The 27,488-nt window shown below is 38.7% G+C and overlaps 1 protein-coding gene across 1 annotated transcript in view; it reads right to left on the bottom strand.

The window, feature by feature from the left end:
* Positions 1 to 27,488, bottom strand: part of TfIIB (transcription factor IIB) — a 668,905-nt gene that overhangs the window by 432,200 nt on the left and 209,217 nt on the right. The window contains exon 2 of the mRNA XM_067766288.1: positions 10,377 to 10,791. Coding sequence (XP_067622389.1) covers positions 10,377 to 10,791 — 415 coding nt within the window. The remainder of the gene's footprint in view (positions 1 to 10,376; positions 10,792 to 27,488) is intronic.

Here is a 27,488-nt window from a genome sequence, read left to right as displayed (position 1 = left end):
TGTATGTGCATCATAAAAACTACAAAAACCTAAAGTAAAAGAAGCCGATTTGCAGAATTTTGTTTTGCGGATCGTGGTTCGAGGTTTAGAACAAAGCGGTGCCGCTGAAAACGGTGAGTATACCCGCCGTTCTTTAGTGGTTGTAATAAAGCCGCACTGCTTTCCGAGAAAACCAAGGTTTAAGCGACGCAGAAATGCTGGAAACAGGTTTATGCATATTTGTGTTCTTAGTTTATTGACTTCAGAAATATTAAACCCGAATTTAAATTTGGCACCATTTGCAAACGTTATAGCGAAAAGAGGATTTAGAAACGGATCCATAAACTAACTTACAAGGGAAGTGAATGGACTAAAACATGTACGGAAAGATGTGGTTTGGATTGGGCAGATAGTTGTTATCCGCAAAAAGATCAAAATGGGGTAGCTGGTATTGCCTTTTTTCAGGGTTATGCCAAAGCCCACATATGTATGGGGTAAAGTATATCAACCGTTCGCTTCATCGCTTCGATTTGAATGAAATTTGGTGAAATTGATGTGCTATATAGTAGTGTTAATTTCACTTAAGTTCGCTCCTAAATTTTGGATGGTTACGGAGATATAAGCGTCTGAATTCTCAATTTTTTTTGTGGAAGCCTTTTTTCTATAAATCATAAGAAATTGGCTGTAATTGGCTTTCTAAGAAGAAATGAATAAAACGGTTTCTAAAGTATTTTTTCCATTATTTTCGAATATAAATATAAAAAATTTTTTTAGAAAAATTTTAGTAAAAATTTTATTAAAAAAATTTTTTTTTAATTTTTTCAAAGATGGGCATTTTTCATATTTTTATTTTTAAATAAAAGCTTGATATTTTACCTTTAAAATGATACCTATTTTATTTTGGCACGCGAAAATTTCTTTAACCCTAGAAGCCTAACCTATTTTAGTAATACATAAAGTATAAACATACGTCTAGAGGCGTACATGTACTAATAATAACCGCTGAGCTAAATTCTGCTTAGTTATATAGTTTTTTTTTTAATGAAGTTTTAGATCGGAATACAAACTATTAATAAAACACACTTTCTATAAAATAAAATTAATTTATACATATTTATTATCACAAAAAAATAACGAACATAAAAACCAGGTGCATAGAAAATAAAGTTAAACAATTTAGAAAACAAAAAAAAAAACAGTTCATTATTCTACTAAAATGGTTTGTTTTCCTTATTGGTAATGTAATCAGTCTTTGGATGACTAGATATATATGTATATATAATTTAGGAGCAGTCTACACATACATCATGTTTGTGCTCACAACATATTTGTTTTTTGCACTTATAGCACACTATTTTTAACATCCTCTTTTTTTTTGTAGGAGCAGAAAGAACAATATCTTCGTTTTTTAGGTTCTGATCCTTCTGATTGAGAATTATCGTGTGTACTTGTAGGAGCGCCGAGAATTGTACCTATATTGTGTCGCACAGACCTGATCAGAGTTGGGCCTTGAAGCCTTTCTCCCATCCATGGTTTCATCAAATCTGTAGATAGTTGCTTCATGTATTCTCTGCGATTCAAAGGCTTTTTATTATTTGCCGCCATGTTGTGACTATAAATTCTAGCACTATTTACAAATGACATGTTCAAAATGCCGTAAAATACAGCCATTGGCCATCTATTTGTCTTACAGCTGCGTGACATTGACGAACATATCTGATCAAATGAATCTACCCCTCCTTTTGTTTGGTTGTAGAAACGAATCATGTCTGGTTTTCCACTTGAATGATTCATTATTGCGTCTTCATCACAAGAGGACAATAGGTAAACCATCTTTGAGGGCTTTAGCTTATAAGACACCAGTGTCAGTGGCCCATCAAAGCATAACATAGAATTACCAGTAGATCGGGATCTTGAATTTTTAAGTTTTTCAGGTATTTCTCTCTTATTAGAACGTTTTGTACCAACTATAGTCAATTTGTAAGGCGGCTGAAGACGATTTTTAGCCAGGGGAACTGATGTGAACCAGTTATCACATGTTATGCTCCTATTAGAACCATGAATTGTTTTCGACAATTTTTTTACATAAAATTCACCAAGTGGAATGCCTCCACTATTTGTGGTTCTTCCAGTATATGGATCCGCATCAATCATGTACTTGGACGTTGCGTCGCACATCATCGGAAACTTGATTCCATACTTGCTGGGCTTATTCGGAATGTAAATCCGGAAGGGGCATCTGCCTCTAAACCCTAGTAACTGCTCATACATTTTTACTTCCGATCCAGGAATGTAATTGTTTCGGCATTGCTTTATAAACATTTCCCAAACATTTCTAGCTGGAACGAATGCGTCATTTGGTCGAAGCATCGGACGCAAGGTTTTATCGCCCATTCTTAGGCATCTAGATAAAAACTCAAATCTTTCTTTGCTCCTTACTGAAACGTACCGTGTGTCAGAAAAAGTAGAATCAAACAATTCGTCTGTTGTAAGGTGGTTATCCTTCATGACAGCAGTCAGAGTTAGAATGCCTATAAATGCATGAATCTCTAAGTATTGAGTGTCTTTATAAGTCGCTGTTGTTTTTGATATATTTTGTCGTTTAGTTATCATTTCGACATTCGTCCATTTAACAATTTCATTTAAAATTTCGTCTGTTGTGAAGAGATTGAAAATATGCGTGGGATCAAATATATTTTTGCATGCGCTTGCTGGACCCCGAGATGCGCGAACTATATTCATTGCTTTTGTTCTATGAGATAATGTGCCCTTACTGGTTGACCAAATATGCCCATTCTTACCACGAATAATTTTGTCAGAAATACGATGTATTCGTTCGGAACAGAAAGGAACTGAGACGTCGGCAGCATCGATATCTTCTTCAGTGCAGGAATTTACTTGTGCATCCTCACTATCACAGCTGTTTTCATCATTGTTTTCAACATTCTGGAGACAGTTCTCTTCTCCTTCTTCTTCTGAAGCTGAATCGTCTGCAGTTATGTTATCTTCTTCGCATAGGATGGCAAAAATATCGTCAACGTTCAATTTATTATATCGTGACATATTCACAAGTTCTATAAGATATGTACATACAGAAATAATGAACATAAAACACCCAAATATTAATATATCCAATCGTGATGAAAACTTACATAAAGCCTAAACATACGTCTCGTAGGCGTGTTATACGTGAAAAACTCAAAAATGGTTAAGTTTGAATCAGCGACAAGTGCGCGCTCAGCAAGCATCAACCGACTACTGTCTTGTCGAAAAACAACGAGGTGTTAAACAGTTTAAACAGTTTCTAAAATCAATGTACGCCTCGCAGGTGTTAGTTACCCATAAATTTTATAATTTTTATTATTATTTTTTTTCAAGTTTGAACATTTTATGTATTTTTATTTCTATTTTTAAATAAAAGCTTGATATTTTTCCTTTAAAATTATACCCATCTTGTTATGCTGCCCGAAAATTTCTTTGATACAGATAAATGTATCAATTTTTTTATGCGCGCTTTAACTAGTTTTTTTTTTTTTTTTCAAAGGAAAGCTTTCTCATTATTTCATTGTATAAAATTGTAATAAATTGTAATAAAAATAAAGTTTTGTACAAATAAATAAATATAACTCACATGTTCACTAAGTATTAAGCAAAATATAATACCACAATGAAAAAAGTGTAAGAACACAAAAAGCAGGCAAACCTAATTTTTTACTTCCGTAAAATGAGTCTTGACCTTTACCGAAAGAAATTCAAGGGTTTAAAACTCATGCGTATTGAGACCTTACATTGTTTAGGCATTAATAGTTTATAATTTTCTGAATTTTTATCGAATTTTTCTCTAATAACGAGCCTTTAACGTTTCCTGCGCATTCATGCTTAGGCCTGAGCAGTTTGTAACTACCTGCATTGTTTTTTGTGTGGGCTTTCCAGTGAATAACGAGCCTTGGAAAATAAACCGCGAATTATTGCTTAGGCCTGAATTGCCTGCATTACGCGTGCCTTTAGGAATAGATTGTTCAATAATGGTTGTGCGTGAGTAGTTTGCAACTACCTGGATTGTTTTTTAGGTATATATGATAAAAACCCTTTAAATACTCCTTAATCTTGGAGAAAACCCACAGTAGATTTGAAGAAATCTTAGTATACAGACAAATACATTTTTATACCAATCAGCGTGTGCAAAATAGTTCTTTATGATAATATTGCTTCGAATTTTACCGGTATTTTAATTTACGCGATTTATAATGAATACGAGTGTCTTCAAGTCTCGGTGCTGCAACCCTTTAAATATAAGTAACCATTCAGCATCTGGTCGGACCTTGAGAAAAATATCGGAAAGTCTAAGGAAAAAATATGTGTTCCTACCAATTTTTGCTAAAATTTGCACAGCTTGTAGAATGAAATTGACCCAATTTTCCACCATGTCTCCAGTGTATCAAGAATGCGAATCTGTTGTTTTTATACCAAGAGATAGTTTTTTACATAAATATATATTTTTTCTTTTAATATATTAGAGCAAAATCCACCAGTAACTCAGAAAGTATTTTGCTTTTAACACTAGCGCCTAAATCATGGAGTCAAAGGAACTGGCGGCTGAGTTCAGCACAACAAAACGTCAGGCAGCAAGAGCCAAGCAACTAGTGAATTCCTTTGGTATTTTAACTTCGCCAAACCACAAAAGGGGCAAAACTTTGTCATCTGATGTAGTTGACTTGATAAAAGCATTTTATGGAAATGATGAAAATAGTCGCATCATGAGTGGATTGCAGGATTTCGTTTCAGTGAACACATCAAATGGATCATGTGAACATGTTCAAAAGAGATTAATCCTCTGTAATCTTAAAGAACTGTATGAACATTTCAAAAATACGAACCACGAAGTACAGATTGGTTTATCAAAATTTTCCCCACTAAGGCCACGCCACTGTGTTTTGGCTGGTGCCAGTGGTACTCACACGGTGTGTGTTTGCGTCCATCACGAAAACTAAACCTTATGCTGAAATCTGTCAATTCCAAAGACGTGAAAGTTATGAAGATGTTTTTAAAATAATTAACTACAGAAGTGATACTGCGGAATGCAATCTCAATGAGTGTCAAAAATGTACCGGAGTTGAGATTTTTAAAATGTCTTTAAAATCAGTTCTTGGAGATAAAGATATAGAAAAAGTAGAGTATGTGAGCTGGCAACAAACCGGCAGATGTACATTACGCACTATAGTTTCTAATTTGGAAGATTTTGTGGAAGAACTATGCGATCGCATTTACAAGTTAAAGCCTCATTCATATATTGCCAAACAACAGTCGAGCTTTTTCAAAGATAGAAGAGAAAACCTAAAAGAAGGCGAATTTCTCGTAACATGTGACTTTGCTGAAAATTACTCTTTCATTGCTCAAAATGCTGCACAATATTTTCACTTGAATAATGACCAGATGACGATATTCACTGTCGTTTTTTATTATAAGGAAGGAAATACTGTTTCACATAAAAGTATGGCAATTTTATCGGATAGTCTGAAACATGACACAGTAGCTGTATATGCTTTCCAACAACTACTGATGAAGTATTGAACTAACAACTTCAAAGTTACCAGAATTATATACTTTACTGGCGGGGCAGCACAACATTTTAAAAACAAGTTGTTGTTGTAGCAATGCTCGCCCCACCTAATAGCCGCGACCGATCACAAATTGTCATCAATATCCTCTAACGGGAGTCCAAGGAAACTTGCCGTTTCAACAGGGGTGGACCATAAGGAAAGGGGTGTCAGAGGCGTTGGTTCCACATTACAATTAAAGAGATGGTTGGTGTCATGTGGGGACACATTGCAAGCAGGGCATACATTTTGTATGTCGGGGTTGATTCTGGATAGGTAAGAGTTTAACCTGTTACAGTATCCAGAACGAAGTTGAGCAAGAGTGACACGCGTTTCCCTGGGGAGTATGCGTTCCTCTTCTGCGAGTTCTGGATATTTTTCTTCAAATACTGGATTCACCGGGCAATTCCCGACATAAAGGTCCGACGCCCGTTTATGGAGTTCACCAAGGACCTGCTTGTGTTTTTCCGCTTCATACGGCTGGGTTCTCAGGTGCCGTATTTCCTCAAAATGCTTACGGAGATGACTCCTTAGGCCCCTAGGCGGTGCTGGTTCGTCAATCAGATGTCTGTTGGGATGCCCAGGTTTCTGGGTATTCAACAGAAACTGTTTGGTCAGCATCTCCTTTCTCTCCCTGATGGGGAGTATTCTCGCCTCATTATGCAGATGGTGTTCTGGGGACATAAGAAGACAGCCCGTGGCGATTCTGAGAGCAGTATTTTGGCAGGCCTGTAGTTTCTTCCAGTGGGTGGTTTTTAGGCTTGGCGACCATATGGGTGACGCGTAGCACGTAATCGGCTGGCTAATTGCTTTGTATGTGGTCAAGAGCGTTTCTTTATCTTTTCCCCAGGTACTGCCAGCAAGGGATTTGAGGATTTTATTACGGCTCTGAATTCTTGGAACAATTGCGGTTGCGTGCGCACCAAAATGTAGATCCTGATCAAACGTCACACCCAAGATTTTGGGATGTAGGACAGTCGGTAGCGTAGTGCCATCGACGTGGATGTTCAATATGGTCGACATTTGGGGCGTCCATGATGTAAATAAGGTCGCGGAAGATTTAGTCGGTGACAATGCCAGGTTTCGCGAGGCGAAAAAACTGGAGAGATCAGGGAGATATCCGTTTATTTTATTGCATAGATCATCGAATTTTGGGCCTGGGCCTGTGGCCATTATTGTGCAGTCATCGGCGTAGGAAACGATTGTGACTCCTTCCGGTGGTGAAGGTAGCTTAGATATGTAGAAATTAAACAAAATCGGGGATAGGACACCACCCTGTGGCACCCCTTGTTTAATTCTCCTTTGTTTTGATGTTTCGTTTCTGAATTGCACCGATGTCTGCCGACCACCCAGATAATTTGCGGTCCACCTTTTAAGACATGGGGGAAGGGTAGACCCTTCCAGGTCTTGCAGTAACGAGCCATGGTTGACCGTATCAAAAGCTTTTGATAGGTCTAACGCTACGAGTACTGTTCGATGGTGGGGATATTGATTCAAACCGCAATTTATCTGGGTGCTAATGACATTTAGCGCGAAGGTAGTGCTATTGAGTTTTCTGAAGCCATGCTGATGAGGGGCTAGCTGCAAATGTGCTTGGAAATAAGGGAGCAAAATGGCTTCAAGCGTCTTTGCCACTGGCGATAGGAGAGATATCGGACGATATGACTCACCTACGTTAGCTGGTTTCCCAGGCTTTAGTAGCGGGACCACCTTGGCCTTTTTCCATTTCTCGGGTATGACAAAGGTGGAAAGAGACAGGTTGAAGACATGCGCTAAATATTTGAAACCCTCTTTCCCTAGGTTTTTAAGCATCGGCATGGCTATGCCGTCTGGGCCCACTGCTTTGGATGGTTTAGCGCGACCAATGGCGTCCTCAACCTCTCTAGCGGTGATGGTAATTGGTGACGCGCTGAGTTTGTGTTTATGTGCGTGTCTATTGGCTCTCCGTCTATCTTTGTCGACCGTAGGATGCATTATATATTGTCGGCAGAAAGCGCTCGCGCATTTTTTCGCATCCGACAGCACCTTATCGCCAAAGGCGATGGAAACTTTGTCTTTGTGCTTAGTCGGATTCGATAGGGACTTTACGGTGGACCAAAGTTTACCTACACCGGTAGAGAGGTTACAACCTCTTAGGTGCTCTTCCCATTTCGCCCGCTTGTGTTCGTCCACAAGCAATCTGATGCGTTGGTTTATATCTCTTATTTGGGGGTCGCCTGGATCAAGCTGTCTTATAAGGTCGCGTTCCCTCGCTAAGCTCGCGGCCTCCGCCGGGAAGTGGGCCGGATTTCGGGAATTCTCTCGGCGGGAATGAAATGTGCTGAGGCGGATTCAATGACCTTACGGAAGGCACGCTCCCCTTGGCGGGCATCAGACGGGATAGGGAGGGCAGCAAAGCTGCTGTCTGTTGCAGATTTATATTCTTCCCACTTTCCTTTTTTGAAGTTTATGAAAGTGCGTTTTTCGGTGACGATGAAGTCGGCGGTACGCTCGAACGAAATAAGTATGGGCAGGTGGTCGGATGCCAATGTTACCATCGGCTGCCAGTTAACGCAGTTTACGAGTTCTGCGCTCACGATCGAGATATCTGGCGAGCTATGACAGCTTCCTACCATACGTGTGGGGGCGTCTCCGTTTATTGTGCAGAACGTCGTTTCGTCTATTTGATCCGCCAACATCTCACCCCTACTGTCCGCCCGCAAGTTTGAATGCCATAGGTCGTGATGGGCATTGAAATCGCCTAAGATAATGCGATTGTTGCCAGTGAGTAAGGCCTCGATATTAGGGCGGTATCCACTGGGGCAACAGGTGACAGGAGGGATGTAGATGTTGATGATTTCTAGATTTGCATCGCCTGACCGGACAGATAGGCCTTGACGTTCTAAGACATTGTCACTGCGGTCGATGTCAGGATCAAATATATGATATTGCACAGAGTGGTGTATAGTAAACGCGAGGCCGCCTCCATTTCCGCTCTCGCGGTCTTTCCTGTGGACATTATAACCAGAGCAGGTCTGCAATGCAGATCTTGCTGTGAGTTTAGTCTCTTGAATCGCAGCAATGCGGATGTTGTGCCGCTTCATGAAATCGACTATCTCCGTAATCTTCCCAGTTAGTCCATTACAGTTGAACTGCAGAATTCTGAAGTGCATGAGGGGTGACGCCGCCAATCTAGGGGTAAGTGAGGGGTGACTACGCCTATCTTGTGGAAGGCCACGACGCAATTGCTGTTATGGCCTTGGGACTGGGCGCCCTTGGGCAAGCATTGGGGTACCCGGATGATTTGGGTTTGCGACCTGGCAACATGGCGCGATGAAACCCGTCGAGGGGTTGCCGTCGCGGAGACCAGAACATCTAGGAAAGTGGCACCACCCAAGGCAGGAGCTGCATTGAGTGGATGTCGCAAACCTATATATTCTGTGCTGGCAGACGGTGGGAGGGACGAAACAAATTAAATGGGGTCACACTGAAATGACAGTCCTTGGTCGGGAAAAATCCCGAGTCGCTCCGGTACATAGAACCGACTGCCTTGGGAAGCGTTTAAAAACAAGTATTCCATGCTAGTGCACATGGCAAAGGCGCATATGATAGAGTTGGTGGAAACTTGAAAAGACTTGCAAGGCGTGCCAGTTTATAAGCTTCACCGGATAGTCAAATTCTTAATTGCGATTCTTTTTATCAGTGGGCCAAAGGAAACTTACTTTAAACAGAGATTTTGTTCAGTTCTAAGGAGAGTCATGCAAAAACAGGCAACGAATTAAAAGATCGTTTTCATTCAGCTGAACCAATACCTGGAACACAAAAATTGTATTCATTTATTCCTGCTTCTACAACACAGCTTGAAGTAAAAAGATTTTCCCTTCATACTATCAGCCAAGAATTTCCCAAAAACAAAAACAAAAACATTAGTATGTACAACCCTCCTATATTGACTTTGAACTGAATAGATTTTAATGCCAGTATGTATAATTTTAGATTAAATTTATTCACTAAACTAGCAATAGTCTGTAAGTACAACCTGTAGAATGAAATAAATAAAATCGTTTTATACACAGAATAATATACAGGTGTTAATTAATATAATGGCATTATGTGGGTGAATTTTTATCTGTACCTCTATGTTAAAAAGAAAATGTATCAAAGAAATTTTCGGGCAGCATAACAAGATAGGTATCATTTTAAAGGAAAAATATCAAGCTTTTATTTAAAAATAGAAATAAAAATACATAAATGTTCAAACTTGAAAAAAAATAAAAAATAAAAATTATAAAATTTATGGGTGAATTTTAGCTGGAACTCTATATGTTTAAAATAAAAATGTATTAAAGAAATTTTCGCGTGCCAAAATAAAATAGGTATCATTTTAAAGGAAAAATATCAAGCTTTTATGTAAAAATAAAAATAAAAATATGAAAAACGCCCCTCTTTGAACAAAAATTAAAAAAAATTTGTTTAATAAAATTTTTCTAAAATTTTTTTTTATATTTGTATTCGAAAAGAATGGAAAAATACTTTTGCAACCGTTTTATTCATTTCTTCTTACAAAGCCAATTACACGACTAATGATTTATAGAAAAAAGGCTTCCACAAAAAAAATTGAGAATTCATACGCTTATATCTCCGTAACCATCCAAAATTTAGGAACGAACTTACGGTTGATATACTTTACCCCGTATACTGAAAGTTGATCTGCGTAGTAATACAAGTAAAAACTCACAACTTATGTATTTGTAAGTCACGTATAACTACGGTCAAGTGCAAACATACATTGCTGGATACTAATTCTTTTGTTAAGCATACCTGTTTGAACAAGTTATTTGCTCGATCGACAATGGTCTTCGGCAGATTAATGCGGTCAGCCATAGTTGATATTTCTTTAAAAGCTGATATGAGAGATCTATCGGAACTGCTCATTGTGCGCCTGTTTTGATATTTGGGGGCACCAAATGCGTTATATGATGCAGATCCCGTACCAGGTCCTATTATCGTTGATAAATCACTTCCACCTAGCAATGGATTTTCGGCTCCGCCAACGCGACTTGGGTCCACTCCACTCTTTTCGTTACTAAAGGTTCGCCACTCTGATCCTACATCAATAACCCGATCGCCAACTACAAGTCCGCATTCGGAACATATCATATCACCAGCCCTATAGTCCTCAATAAGTGGTACCTCGGGATGGGCGTAGCAACATAATTTGTGATGACTATCAGATCTAAAACAAATAAATGTTATGGAATTTATTTACATTGTTTAAAAAACGGTACCAATTTACAAGACGGTGTAATTTTTGTCGCAAACTTCTGGTAGGTTAATAAAAACACACTTCGACGACGATATCAATAATCAGAAAAAAGAAAATAAAAACTTTATTTCAGTCAAAAAACATTTAAAAAAAAATTGTTCAATAACCGGGCATGACCCGGGTGATAAGGCAAGTGAAAAGAACTACGCTTCAATGCTAACCGAATTAAAAATTAGAAAATACTTTTTAATCACAAAGATTTCATGTTACATTAGTAGAAACTGGAATAATTTATCATAAATAATTTACTCAAACGAAAATGACCTGTAATAAAATTTATTTTATTAACATAATAATTGAATTCAGAGTAAAAAGCGAGGGGTTAATTTTACTATACTTTCATAATTGTTGAAAATAGAATAATTGTAATCTATAAATCTTATATTATAAAATAAAGTCGCTAAATGCCATGTATGCACATAACTTCACACAGAATACTCCGATTTTAAAACGGTTTTTCGCATTTGAAAGCTTAGCTACGTGAGATGGTACATTTAATATAATTTGAAGATATATATTATAGGGGCGTGGCAAATTGCCAAAATGTAGCAAAAAATCATAAAATTTTTGTTTACACAGCTATAACTCATAAACGGATAGGTGGATTTCAAAAATTCTACTTTTCAGCAAAACTTTGAAATATTTACCTTCCATCTACATCAAAAAAAATACTTGATTCCTTTCTTATATCAGCCAAATTGTTTAAACAAAAGTAACATTTTTATCAAAAAATGCGTATGTGTGTTTTTTGCTAGAGTTCGCTTTTGAGTGAGACTTGATGCGACACATACATACGTACATATATAGCATTCGCTGCGTTATTTAACTTCGGGCGTAGGTTTATAGGTATGTATGGATGTACATCACTACATAGTATAAAACAAAGTCACTTTTTCTGTCCCTATGGCCCTTTGAATGCTTAAACCTTTAAAAATACGCAACGGATTTTGATGCGCTTTTTTAATAGATAACTTAGAACCAGGAGACAGGCATAGGCTAATTTTTATCCCGTTCTGGATAGGGCCTTGAGATCAAAACGTGGACATGGGTAATCCCGAGATATGTTTGCACAATAAGGGTATTGAATGAGTACTTTGATACGGGGTATTTTTCGTACCCGCGGGTAACTAGGGCCTCAAGATATAAGCGAAAACGTGGACGCGGGTGCTCCTAGAATGTGTTTATAGAATATGGATAACGAATGAAAGCTGTTGATGAGTGCTTTAGTACAGGGTACTTTTCATACCTATTTGTGAAGGGTCTCGAGATATAGGCCAAAACGTGCATCAGGGTAACACTAGGATGTGTTTTTACATTATGGGTATCAAATTGAAGCTGTTGAAGTGCGCTTTAGTACAGAGTAATCTTTATACCCCTGGGTGACTAGGGTATCGAGATATAGGCCAAAACCTGGGCCCGGATACCCCTAGAATGTGTCTGTAATATGGATATCAAACGAAAGCTGTTGCTGAGAGCTTTAAAGTAATTTTCATTGTGATATTCCATTTAGTCGCACCAACCTGGCAAAACTGATAAATATGCATGCGAAGCCGAAACAAAGACATGAATTAATAATACCCACATACCTATTTACATACGTCCTATTCAATTTGCCTGAAATTTGGTATATAAATTTGCCTATATTAGTATTTAAGATCCTTTTTTTCCGGAAAGTACACCAGAGACGGGCTGGGACTGGGATTAGGACTAGGACTAGGACTGAGACTCGGGGTGGGACTGGGACTCGGAACGGGACAGGAACAAAATACATACCACCCTCTGGGACTGGCAATAAGGGATGAAGAAGAATGGGAAAAACTTCAGAGAAGAGAAAAGAGGGAAGAAGACTGACAAAGAGATAGAGTGAGAGGAAGATAGAGATAGATGAAGCGAAAAAGACGGAGGGAGGAGAGAATAAAAGGATTAAGAAAAAGTGAAGAGGGGGGGGGTCAGGGCTAGACGGAAAAATCCTATTAAAATGTATGGAGATAGACCAAATTTAGGGCAGAACAATGTCTGACGGGCCTGCTAGTGTTTAATACATCAAGCACCCCTCAAATTTTATTATATGTAGGTCTTTTGAGCAAATTAAAAAAAGCGTAATATTATTTTTATTTTTTTTTTTCAAACTATTATTTATTTTTAATTTAACAAGGCTTAGCAACTTGAGTGCAGGATATATGTCCATAGCTCAATGTAGTATAGGGCAAACGGAATATATGGTTACGGTTCTGAGCTTCGAAAGAGATCTTGGGGCGACTATTAACCCGGAGGGTTGGTGACAGGGTGCAAAAATGGCAGAACATACTATAGTGTATACGGATGGTTCCAAATAATGGAAATGGTCGAGTCTTCTGTTTACTGTGCGAATCCAGAAATCCACAGGCTACCAGATTACTGCAGCCTCTTTCAGGCGGAAAGTATAGCCGTGATGAAAGCAGCTATAATAAGTTTATTTCTGCTCAGATATTCTTGCTGCGGTATGATAATTTTATCATCATCTAGGTACCTCACGTGCCGGTTTTTAACTACCGTTCCGGTATATTTCCATCACACACTAAAGTGTTAATTGGTCTTATCCCATCAGCTCTAATAGTATTCTTGACTTCTCTACTGACACTACAATTGAAGTTTTCCATAGGTTAGGAACTACCCCTTACCTGGACTTTCATTTACAATTTGAGTGTAAAAATATCCCGTGTATGTTAAAGAGTTCCTTATGACTCCTTCACTTATACATTTTTTTCCCTTTTGTTTTTGAATCTATAAACTATTTCTAGTATTATTGCTTGTAGATATCTTCTGAAATTTGAAAGAAAGAGTGCTATTTTGAACAGCCAAAAGTGCTATGTTGTGATTATTAACTGGAATATTCCAGCTGATCCAATTGACTGTCAATGAAATAGTTATTGAGTGACTATTATTGAAGCTCCGTGTACTAAAATTTTATGCACACTTGAAGGCATGTAATACCATTCATATAGTTCGACGTAAACTAGAATGATTTCTCTGGCGTACATGTTGAACTTTTGTACATCTATTGGACACCCACATGAAAGTGCCCCTAATATTTTAGAGAATCTTTGAATGAGATTTTCACTAACACCACTACCAGCGGTATTTCCATCATTCGTTGTACCGTGCCCTTGCTTTACCACGTCTACCAAGAAACCAGTCTGATTTCTGAAAGAGTAATGTACTGCTCTCCGCTTTTCTTCCAATTTAGATTTATTATCTCCTTTCGATATCCACAACTTAGATTCAAATCGGTAAGATATATGAAGAATACACTCCATAAACCAAATTCTCCCATGCAGAGTTGACATCCCATATTTGTAAATGTCAGTATCAGCGTCTATGTTAATAATTAAAGTGAGGGCATTTATCTCTTTTGGGGTAGCCTTACATATGTCACAACGTTGCGTGGATGTATCACTCAAAATTGATGAAGCTTTTCCATCAATCATGGTTAGTACTAATGAGTGACTGAATTTAACTTTTTCACATTTTATTCCGTTAAATCAGGGATGGGCCTATTTTCGGCTCCTAAATTAGTTTCAGTGCCAGCGAGTGCTAGGTGAGACGTTTGTGTGTTTTGGGGTGTTAGGGGAGTAGAAAAATACATTGGAAATAACGTACGCTTCGTCTCAAACGATATTCATCGCCAGAAGGTTGCGGAAACACTAAAAACTGAAATGAAAATATTCTCTCTCAACCTCGAAAACCAATTCCCAAACTGTGTTGCAATAGTACGAAAACAAAAACATACATTTTTTGGCAAGAAATACGATAAACGAAATAACCATAGACTGAAGTCGATTTTATGTTAAGCAGCGCATTATTGACATTCATTTCGCCTTCACACACATTTAATTATATGCAAGCCGATTCATTTTGCAATATATAAACAAAGGTAATTAAAAAAGTATTTTTAAAGTAGTAGCATTAGAGGAAGTAGTAGTAGTACTACTGCACGTTTCGTATGCAATCGTAGGAAAACGAAACCCTTTTCAGACTTGTTGGCAGTATTGCCGTGAGCCTAGAAAGAAATGTATCAGTTTACAAATAAAAAAAGGTACCAATCGCATAAACAACGACTAATTTTACCAGTTTTATTATAAAAATAACTGCTTTCATTTACAAATTTCAAATAATGGAGGAATTTTCAAATTTCTTCAGCTCACATACATATATCGTTAAATCCACACTGCAAAAATTGTTTTCTTGCAAAAAATTCCTCTTTTCCACCTCTGGTGCAAAATCTATAAATTGTTATAACTCAATATAAATCAATAATTTTTGGTGTCTGGCTCATACAGATCGAGATCTAAACAATTTTTGAAAAACGATCGGTGGTGCTCTCCGTCTCCTCCCGCCATCCTCCCTCCTTAAATTGTTTTTATTAGCACGCTTTTATTAGCTTTTTTGTTTGTAACCTTCATTCGCTGCAACGCGCCTTTTGGTTCGAGAACATTCATTCGCGTTAACTTCTATAGGTTATGGGCCCAGAGGCACCATTTATTCAAGCTTAACAGAGATAAGTTTTTGCATAATGACATCGTGATGGGTCAAGCTTTGAAACCTGGTCAGTACAAATGCGAAGCGTACTGATTCATGGTGGTCTATGGAAAGCGGTGAGTTGCACAAACGAGGATGAGCTTGCAATCTGGACTGTGAATGATGAGAAAGCATTGGATACCATTCTTTTGGGCGTGAAGTCGAATCAACTGAACTACGTTAAGAACTGTAAGACGGCTGCAGAAGCATAGTTGAAACTGGAACACAAGGTACACAAGCCACAAGGTCCTGTGCAAAAAGTGAGCTTGTACAAACAGTTATTAAACAAACGTATGCGTGAGGACGAGAATATTGCGGAGTATCTCAATTCCTTTACTCAAATTTCAGATAAGCTAGCAGAGATAGGTATAGTTATTCAAGAAGAGTTACTAAGCATTATTCTTCTTTCAAGTTTACCCAAGTCATTTGATAACTTCCTTGTCGCAATTGAGACGCGTGACAGTTTGCCGTCTCTTAGGGCTTTGCACGTGAAGATTTTGGAGGAAGGCGAGAGGCGAAAGCACAACGAATCGGTGGATGAAAGTAGTCAGCAAGCCTTCGTAGTGGGGGAAATTCCAAAAAACAGAAGAAGAATTTTAAAGGAAAATGCTTCACATGCGGCAAGAAAGGACATTTCGCTAACAAATGTAAAGAGAAGCAGAAAAGCGAGGAATCTGCAATGAATGCTATCGGGACAACCACGGTACCTGGCACATTTGATGCATCGTGTTGGTATCTAGATAGCGGTGCTACATCGCATATGTGCAACAACCGGAAAATGTTTGTAAACTATGACGAATGGAAAGAAAATATTTGGTTAGAAGCGAACTCCTCTATAAATGCTTTAGGAAAAGGTGATGTATTGTTGTGTACGAAAGAAAGTACCATTCCATTACGCAATGTGTTATACTCACCAGAGTTGAAGGGAAATTTTATATCTATTAGCAAAGCCGTTGAAAATGGTATGACGGTGCATTTCGGGCAACAACATGGTCTGATAAAAAACAAACAGGGTGACGTTATTTTGAAAGCAAAAAGAAAGTGTAATTTGTATGTTGTCGAATTACAGCAGCAAAGTTTGTTAGCAGTGACCAATGAAGTCTGCCACAATAGATTTGGCCACTTAAATTTTAAGAGTCTATGCGATTTAGATCGTCAAGGTATGGTAAGTGGTTTCAAGTATGATACCAAAGTTGAAAAGGGATGCTGTAATACGTGTATGTTAGGAAAAATACACGTTCTACCTTTTCCTCAGGCATCAGAGCACAGCTCGGAAAATGTGTTAGATCTTATACACTCTGGTGTATGTGGTCCTGTTAATGTGAAATCAGTTGGAGGTTCTCGATATTTTTTGACATTAATAGATGACAAATCTAGATTCACCTGTGTTTACTTCCTAAAAGCGAAAAGCAAAGTATTTGAGAAATTTAAAATGTAGAAGACATACGTAGAACGGCAAATGAATCGAAGCATTTAGAAGCGATAATGGTAAGGAATACGTTAATAACAAGTTTGACATTTTTCTAAGTCAGCATGGCATACGACATGAGTGGACGGTCCCATATACTCCACAACAGAATGGGGTGGCTGAGCGAGCAAATCGAACTCTAGTGGATATGGCACGGTGCATGCTGTTACATGCAAAAGTGAAACAAAGCTTGTGGGCGGAGGCAGTATCAACGGCGGCATACATAAGAAATAGATGTCCTACAAAAATCCTAACAGGCCAAACTCCTTATGAAATGTGGTTCAAGCGAAAACCAAAAGTTAGTCATATGAAAACGCTGGGAGCTGTTGCAGTTGCTCTTGACAAGACCCAGCGAGAAAAGTTTGCAGCAAAAGGTAAACAGCTAATTATGGTTGGATATTCTTTAGAATGCAAGGCGTATCGCTTGTACGATGAAGAGTTAAATAAAATTGTTGTTAAGAGGGATGTACTCTTTGATGAAAATTGTGCTAATAAGGACACAAAATGTAGTGATTTAGTTAAAGAGGACGAAAATGCCGATGTGCTAAAAATATTTATTCAGGAAGAAGGGATTCAAAATACTTCTACGCCACCAACAAGCAATGAAGAGTTGGAAACAGACAGTTCGACGTATGATAGCGCTGATGGAGATGATGCATGTGTGACAAGTGACAATCAGGAGGAGATAATAGAAAGTGAAAACAAAAATGGTAGAGGTAGACCTAAGTTATTACGAACTGGTAAACCTGGTCGTCCGAGAAAGCAATATAATGCAATAAATGTTATTGCCAATGAAGATATTCCTACAAGTGTAAAAAAAGCTTTATCAAGTTCTAAATGTAGCGAATGGAAGAATGCGATGGAAACAGAATTTGCAGCACTAAAAAGGAACAAAACTTGGACATATGTCGATCTTCCTCCCGGTAATAAGGCTATAAAGAGTAAGTGGGTATTTGCATTAAAGCGGAACTAAAACGGAGAAATTGAACGGTATAAAGCAAGACTCGTGGCTAAGGGATGTGAACAACGTTTAGGCATCGACTATCAAGAAACTTTTTCGCCAGTGGTTCGGTATGCGACTATACGTATGCTTTTAGCTATAGCAGTGGAAGAGAAAATGCATCTTCACCACCTGGATGTGAGCACAGCTTATTTAAATGGTGATTTGCAGGATGAAATTTTCATGCAACAGCCCGAGTGTTTCTCAGATCCAAAGAGACCAAGAAAAGTTTTAAAATTACGCAAGGCCATTTACGGTTTGAAACAATCTGGCAGGCAATGGAACTTCAAACTTGATGAGGTTCTTAAGCGAATTGGCCTTATAGCATGCGATTATGAGCCATGTTTGTATAAGATGAATTCGGGTGATGAATTAGTTCTTATAGCAGTGTACGTTGACGATATGATTATTGCCAGCAAGAATATTTTTGAGGTAACTAGGGTGAAAGGACTTATATCTGATAGTTTCGACCTGGTTGATAAAGGTGTACTGCAGCATTTCCTAGGCATGAAAATCGCACGTGATGGCGAAGTTGGTTCCATTACTGTTAGTCAAAAGCAATACATACGTGATTTACTTATACAATATGGTATGGAGGAATGCAAGAGCGTCTCAGTTCCTTTGAAAAAGGGTTACCAGGTTGCGTGTACTAAAGATTGTGTCAAAGCAGATGTGACGCAATATTAATCACTGATTGGGGCGCTTATGTATTTGGGTATTACTACAAGACCTGATATCCTTCACTCGGTTTCAAAGCTCTCGCAAAGAAATGTTGATCCTCATGTAGAGCATATGACGTCGCCAAAACATATCTTAAAGTACTTGCAAGGTAGTATTAATTTTAAACTTACATATCGTGCAGGTAACAAGCGCGTAGAAGGATACGTAGATGCCGATTGGGGAAGCGATTCATATGATCGTAGGTCGTATACAGGTTTCGTGTTCCTGTATGGTAACTGTACTATATCATGGGAGTCGAAAAAGCAGAATTGCTTTAAGCAGGACAGAGGCAGAATACATTGCCGCATCAAATGCAGCTAAGGAGGCAATCTATTTGCAGAGATTACTGACAGAACTTGGTTTTTGAGCAAATGATCCGATTTTGTTACACATTGACAATCAGTCTGCAGAGAAATTAGCATCCAATCCAGTATACCACAATCGCACAAAACATATAGATGTTCGATATCATCATATAAGACAATTGGTTCATGACAAGAAGAACAAATGTACAAAAAAATAGGAAATTTTCACTATTAATGCTAAAATAAAAGTGTTAAAAAAAACAACATGTAATACTGCATAATGTAGGAAATTTCAAGAGCTTTGAGATGCATAAAAGCCGGCTCAGTTTGAATCGACTCGCTTCGAGATATGAGCAAAATACTTAAATGATCCTAGTACGAAAAACAATAATATTACTTATAATCGGGTCAATGACGTTGGGAATGTACTCTTTAAGTTAATTCTAAGTTTCTAAACTTTTACTTCGTTAATAATACCGATATTGTATTGTTTTAATCATTTTTGGAGTTTTTTTTTGTGTCAGAAACACCAATAGTTCTCGTACGGGATCTTGTTTTATTGGCAATATCAACCAAAACAGCGCTCAAAAAAGGAAATGCACTTATATATATACTTGATCTTACTAAAGTTTATCACTAATTATGTACTAATATTTAGAACTAAGAGAAAAGGTTAAATTTGTTTATGTCAATAGTAGCCTAAAAAAGAAGTTATGTTGGCAAGTTAACATATGTAACAATAAGAGTACATAATAGATGAAGAAGAGAGAGTGGGTGGGTATAAAGATGTAACTTGCGAGCGTCTTTTCTTTTCATAGGATGTGGATAGTTTGAAAGTAGATAACAGTGCAGTACCGTACTTTGACCTCGTCGGACGGAATAAACCATTCGAAATGTTCCCAAAGAATCAATCCATAAAAATCATGAAAAACTGTGGCTTCTTGGAAGTCCGCGAAAAAGAAGTAACGTATCGGCAACATTGTTGGCGCTCACGATATTGTCTGGCCTGCACGAATGTTGTAGAAAAGTTCCTGCAAACGGCTTTATTGCTTGGTTCCGACATGCTCGACAAACTTTTTCGCGGACTCCCAAGAAGCCACAGTTTTTCAGGATTTTTATGGATTGATTCTTTTGCGAACATTTCGAATGGTTTTTTCCGTCCGACGAGGTCAAAGAACGGTACTGCACTGTTATTTACCTTCAAACTATCCACAACCTATTAAAAGAAAAGACGGTCGCAAATTATATCTTTATACCCACCCACTCTCTCTTCTTCATCTATTATGTACTCTTATTGTTATACTGTTTTCACACAGACGGCTTATTGAATAATAAAGGCAGTTTTCTACATTAAGACGCTTATTGAGCTCAATCTTCCCTACAAAATTCGAATCTATAATTATTTCATTAGTAGCTAATCGAATGCGTAATGAAGTCAAAAGCACAATGCAACTCTGTTGGCAGCCTTCCGCTTCTTAGTTTTGGGTGTGTTCAGTGCTTAAAAATGTTATTTGTCAAAGTAAATGTCATTGTCTGCATGGCGGAACGATACAAGGTGGCCGCATCGAACAGCTGATTATAACCTTTTTTATTTGATTTGATACATCAACTTCCGGCGCAGTACGATTGTGACATTTGTCCATCGAATTTACAAGTACATGGCATTTTTTTTGTTTGTAGGTATGACACCATGCTGTCACCTTGTATCGTTCCGCCATGATTGTCTGTCATATATCATTGTCATTTTATTCGCTTGACATTTCATCCTTCATACTAATTGAGCAGTTACTTCTGTGTGAAAGCAAAAAATTTACGATTTCATTAGAAGGTGAAATGAGATCATTAAGTTTCTGTGTGAAAACAGTTTAACATATGTTAACTTGCCTACATAACTTCTCTTTTAGGCTACTATTGACATAAACAAATTTAACATTTTTTCTTAGTTCTAAATATTAGTACAAAATTAGTGATTAACTTTAGTAATTAAGATCAAGTATATATATAAGTGCACTTCCTTTTTTCAGCGATGTTTGGGTGATATTGCCAATAAAACGAGATCCCGTACGAGAACCATTGGTGTTTCTGACACAAAAAAAAAAATCCAAAAATGATTAAAACAATACAATATCGGTATTATAAACTAAGTAAAAGTTTAGAAACTTAGAATTAACTCCAAGAGTCCATTCCCAACGTCATTGACCCGATTATAGGTAATATTACTGTTTTTCGTACTAGGATCATTTAAGACTTTGCTCATATCTCGAAGCGAATCGATTCAAATTGAGCCGGCTTTTATGCATCTCAAAGCTCTTGAAATTTCCTACATTATGCAAGCAATAAAGCCGTGTTGCAGGAACTTTTCTACAACATTCGTGCAGGCCAGACAATATCGTGAGCGCCAACAATGTTGCCGATACGTTACTTCTTTTTCGCGGACTTCCAAGAAGCCACAGTTTTTCATGATTTTTATGGATTGATTCTTTGGGAACATTTCGAATGGTTTATTCCGTCCGACGAGGTCAAAGTACGGTACTGCACTGTTATCTACTTTCAAACTATCCACATCCTATGAAAAGAAAAGACGCTCGCAAGTTACATCTTTATACCCACCCACTCTCTCTTCTTCATCTATTATGTACTCTTATTGTTACATATGTTAACTTGCCTACATAACTTCTCTTTTAGGCTACTATTGACATAAACAAATTTAACATTTTTTCTTAGTTCTAAATATTAGTACAAAATTAGTGATTAACTTTAGTAATTAAGATCAAGTATATATATAAGTGCACTTCCTTTTTTCAGCGATGTTTGGGTGATATTGTCAATAAAACGAGATCCCGTACGAGAACCATTGGTGTTTCTGACACAAAAAAAAAACTCCAAAAATTATTAAAACAATACAATATCGGTATTATAAACTAAGTAAAAGTTTAGAAACTTAGAATTAACTCCAAGAGTCCATTCCCAACGTCATTGACCCGATTATAGGTAATATTACTGTTTTTCGTACTAGGATCATTTAAGACTTTGCTCATATCTCGAAGCGAATCGATTCAAATTGAGCCGGCTTTTATGCATCTCAAAGCTCTTGAAATTTCCTACATTATGCAAATTACATGTTGGAAAAAAAAGAATTTTTAACACTTTTATTTTAGCATTCAAAGTGAAAATTTCCTATTTTTTGTACATTTGTTGTCAATTTTTCGTGATTTTTACGAGATATATTGGTTGTAGAGAAAAACTAATACCGGCATGTATTCAGCGACCTCGAAAACATATAGTTAGCCTATTATCGGATCAATTTTTTATCATCAACTATCCCCGCCTTCTCTGCACGGAAGCTCTAAAATGGAGTGGACAAAATTCGTAAAAAACGGACACGCGCACCGAGTAAGTTTTCGAGTTTCGCCTCCAAACTTTGGGAAATGACTTCTGATACCTCTGCGAAGGTTTTTAGCATTAAGCATCAAAAATCTAAAGATATGGTGTAAAATCGGGTCAGTCTAATGTGTACACTCATGTTAAATATATTGCTGTCCAATACATTACAATACCCCCTTCTTAACTTAAATATGCCTTTCCATATTTAATAATTTAATTACTCTACTTCTCAACTGATATTTATAATCTGGTTTTTCGTTTTCCGTGGTTGGTACATTTTCAGAATTTTTCGCTTCTAGTTCTTTTTCGACTTCATGTGTGTCTACTGAATTTTCATATCTTCCTCCGGTTATACCTATATTGGAATCAAAGCTTTGATGCGGTAGCAGATGACGAGAATCATTAGAATTGCATGTATCGCCTTCGATTGATGCATTACATGCTATGATTTGATTTGCGTGACGCTTCCATGATTTTTACCTTGAAGGTCTGTTGGCCTAGTTTTTCTAAAATTTCAGCCTTGGTCCAACTGACCTTTCCCGGTGTCGAGTAATATCTAACAATAACTTGGTCGCCTTTTTTAAATTGGTTTTCCCTATTTCCACAATAATACCTCCTCTGCTTATGTTGCTGATCTTTTACTTTATTTCTTACCGTCTGATATGAATTGCTATCAGTTTTTCGTTTGGGGTTCAGTACGTCTAAGCGAGTACGCAGTTGTCTGCCAAACATAAGCTGGGCCGGAGATATACCTGTAGTACTGTGCACTGCATTACGATAGTCCAATAGAAATCTATTTAAAACATCATGGAAATTGGTTTCCGTAGTTTTATACAAGCCTCTCCTTAACGCCGTTTTTATTGGTTTTACACAATTTTCGTCTTGACCGTTGCTGGCAGGATGACCGACTGACGAAGTTATGTGCTTAATTGCATTTCTTTCTAAAAATAAAACTTTACATTCTCGTGATACGAAAGCTGTCCCATTATCCGAGAATAAGGTTTCCGGCAATCCAAACCGAGCAAAAATTTGCTTTAACACCCCTATTGTCGCTTTGCTCGTGGTATTTTTGCTCATGTCAACATACTCAACCCATTTGCTATAGCTGTCCACTACAATTAGACACCAACGATTCATAAAGGTTCCGAAAAAGTCTATATGCACCCTAGTCCACGGTTTTTCTGGCCACTGCCAAGGCTTAAGAGTTTGCTTCGCCGGTTCTGGTCGTGACATTAGGCATGCTTCACAGGACTTTGTCTCTTTCTCAATGTCTGCACTTTGGGTTGGCCACCAGCAACACTCTCGAGCCATCTCTTTCATTTTAGCAGCCCCCAGATGAGGAGCATGAAGATATTGCATGACATCTGGTTGCAGCGCTCTAGGTATTAGTACCTGTATTAACTGCTATATTTACGAACAAATATTTATATGATTATTATCAAATACTCGTTATTACTTTTACGTTTCTCGCTCTTTCACTATACGCATCGGTGTCGTTGCCAGTTGCCATCAACCACTAGTGTTGCCACATCCCTTCTATTTTTTTTAGCTTCAACTATATCCCTTCTTGCGGAGCTGATGGTGGATCGCCGGTGCACACGTTTGAAACAGGTGAGGATGTGACCTTAGCCGCTGACTCAGGACGTAGTAACCCTTGTGACGTTCCTGCCTCCTCCGCGCCTGAATTCCTGGATAGTGTTGAGTATTGTTCTATTGGTGGATCTAGCAATGTTTCCGGTGCTTTCTCTGACTCACTGACTGGTTGTTGGTAAGCGGAGGGAATTTTCTTAACATGGCTAATGTTCCTTCGCAGCACATTACCATCACCTGAAAGCTGAACCTCATCGCCGTGTCTCTCAACCACAACGTATTCGGTTGTATCAAAATTTGTTGTTAACTTATGCGAGAATACTACATTCTTTAAAAGCACAATGTCTCCAACTCCTATGTCCTAGCTCTTCTCCCGTCTTGCTGCATCAGCCTTCTCTTTCCCTTTATGTTTATTTATGCAGTCCAAGTCTCTTGCGAATCAACGATTTCTTCTGATAGATCACGTATGTCTGGGATCTTGTCGCGAATGGTTCGATTAAACATTAGTTCCGTTGGTGTAGGCCCGGTTGTGCTGTGAGGTATCACGTTGTACATCATTAAGAATATCTGTATCTCTGACTTATAGTTCAATTTGTTAGAGTGGGCAATTTTCAAACGCTTCACTAGTGATCGATTCATATTCTCGACCTCTCCGATAGCTTGAGGCCAGTACGGCTAGCCAGTGACTAGCTCAATGTTATTCTCTCTACAGAATTCTCTAAACTCATTGCTCACATATTTTCTCCCGTTGTCGGTACGCAAGGATTTAGGTAACCCTAGTCTAGAGAAGATGGTTTGCATTGCTTTTATAACAGCTTCGGAATTTATTTTTCTTAAGAACACAACCTCGCGAGAAATAATCTATCAATACGAGTAAGTATTCCCCGTTGGGAAGTGGACCTAGTAAGTCCGTTGCCACACATTGCCATGGTCCGTCGGGGAATCTGTGTCTGTGCATTGGGGTTGGATTATTTGGTAGCGATACCAGCAAACAGTCTCGACAATTTTTTACAAAACGTTCCACTTCCCTGTCAATCAGGGGCCACCAAACCTTCGCTTAGTCGTCTTTTCATCGCCGACTCCCCTGGGTGCCCTTCGTGTGCAAGTTCTAGTACCCTTTGCCGTAGAGATTCGGGAATCACGATGCGTCTCCCACGCAGGAGTATATTGCCTAGCACCGAAAGTTCTAGTCGTAACGGATAATATATATTGAACGTTCCCGAGCTCCTCGAATTATTACTTATGTGAGTGATTGCATCAGTTATGTGATCATCTCTTGTACTTTTCTTATCAATGACAGTTACTGTAAGAGTTGCTGGCACGGAACTACACACGATTTGGAAAACATTATTTTCGCAGTTGCTATCAAATACGTCGACACTTGAAAATTTGACTAGTCTTGATAAGGGGTCTGTTATATTTTCCCTTCCAGCGCGATAAATTACTTTAAATTTGAAAGCTTGTAGTCATAGGAGCCAACGTTCAATTCTGGCAGGTGGCTTGGATGTCGGTTTAAAAATTGCTTCAAGGGGTTTGTGGTCTGTGACCAATTCGAATTGTAATCCTGCTAAGTAATAATAGAACTTCTCTACTGCCAAACCAGAGCCAAGCTTTCTTTCTCTGTTTCGGAATATCTTTTTTCAACGTCTGAAACGACTCTTGCTAGCGGACGTGATTATCTTCGGATTCCCAACGCTGTCGAAATGAATTAAAACTGCCCCTAAGGCTATTGGGCTGGCGTCAGCTATTAAGTGGGTTCTGTTCTTTGGATCGAAGAATTCTAAGTTGGGTATTTGCGCTAGATAAGCTTTTAGTTTTTTAAATGCTTGTTCTTGATAACAACTCCAGATGAAAGTGTTATTTGATTTGAGGAGACTCCTCAAAGGCTTAGTAATATCCGCTGTTGTTGTTGTTGTTGTAGCAATGCTCGCCCCACCTAATAGCCGCGACCGATCACAAATTGTCATCAATATCCTCTAACGGGAGTCCAAGGAAACTTGCCGTTTCAACAGGGGTGGACCATAAGGAGAGGGATGTTAGAGGCGTTGGTTCCACATTACAATTGAAGAGATGGTTGGTGTCATGTGGGGACACGTTGCAAGCGGGGCATAAATTTTGTATGTCGGGGTTGATTCTGGATACGTAAGCGTTTAACCTGTTACAGTATCCAGAACGAAGTTGAGCAAGAGTGACACGCGTTTCCCTGGGGAGTATGCGTTCCTCTTCCACAAGTTTTGGATAATTTTCGTTAAGCACTGGATTCACCGGGCAATTCCCGGCATAAAGTTCCGACGCCTGTTTATGGAGTTCACCAAGGACCTGCTTGTGTTTTTTCACTTCATACGTCTGGGTTCTCAGGTGCCGTATTTCCTCAAAATGCTTACGGAGATGACTCCTTAAGCCCCTAGGCGGTGCTGGTTCATCAATCAGATGTCTGTTGGGATGCCCAGGTTTCTGGGTATTCAACAGGAACTGTTTGGTCAGCATCTCATTTCTCTCCCTGATGGGGAGTATTCTCGCCTCATTATGCAGATGGTGTTCTGGGGACATAAGAAGACAGCCCGTGGCGATTCTGAGAGCAGTATTTTGGCAGGCCTGTAGTTTCTTCCAGTGGGTGATTTTTAGGCTTGGTGACCATATGGGTGACGCGTAGCACGTAATCGGCTGACTAATTGCTTTGTATGTAGTCATGAGCGTTTCTTTATCTTTTCCCCAAGTACTGCCAGCGAGGGATTTGAGGATTTTGTTACGGCTCTGAATTCTCGGAACAATTGCGGCTGCGTGCTCACCAAAATTTAGACCCTGATCAAACATCACACCCAAGATTTTGGGGTGTAGGATAGTCGGTAGCGTAGTGCCGGCGTAGTGGGGCGTCCATGTTGTAAATAAGGTCGCGGAAGATTTAGTCGGTGATAATGCCAAGTTTCGCGAGGCGAAAAAACTGGAGAGATCAGGGAGGTAGCCGTTTATTTTATTGCATAGCGCATCGATCTTTGGGCCTGGGCCTGTGGCCATTATTGTGCAGTCATCGGCGTAGGAAACGATTGTGACTCCTTCCGGTGGTGAAGGTAGCTTAGATATGTAGAAATTAAACAAAAGTGGGGATAGGACACCACCCTGCGGCACCCCTTGTTTAATTCTCCTTGGTTTTGATGCTTCGTTTCTAAATTGCACCGATGCCTGCCGACCACCCAGATAATTTGCGGTCCACCTTTTAAGACATGGGGGAAGGGTAGACCCTTCCAGGTCCTGCAGTAACGAGCCATGGTTGACCGTATCGAAAGCTTTTGATAGGTCTAGCGCTAAGAGTACTGTTCTATGGTGGGGGTATTGATTTAAACCGCAATTTATCTGGGTGCTAATGGCATTTAGCGCGGTGGTAGTGCTATGGAGTTTTGTGAAGCCATGCTGATGAGGGGCTAGCTGCAAATTTGCTTGGAAATAAGGGAGCAAAATGGCTTCAAGCGTCTTGAATCGGAGAGATATCGGACGATACGACTCACCTATGTTAGCTGGTTTCCCAGGCTTTAGTAGCGGGACCACCTTGGCCATTTTCCATTTCTCAGGTATGACAAAGGTGGAA

The sequence above is a fragment of the Eurosta solidaginis genome, chromosome 2 (genome assembly GCF_040869045.1).
Source record: "Eurosta solidaginis isolate ZX-2024a chromosome 2, ASM4086904v1, whole genome shotgun sequence".
In the NCBI taxonomy this organism is placed as follows: domain Eukaryota; kingdom Metazoa; phylum Arthropoda; class Insecta; order Diptera; family Tephritidae; genus Eurosta; species Eurosta solidaginis.
The sequence above is the reverse complement of the archived record's forward strand: the minus strand, read 5'-3'. Positions and strand labels throughout refer to the sequence as shown.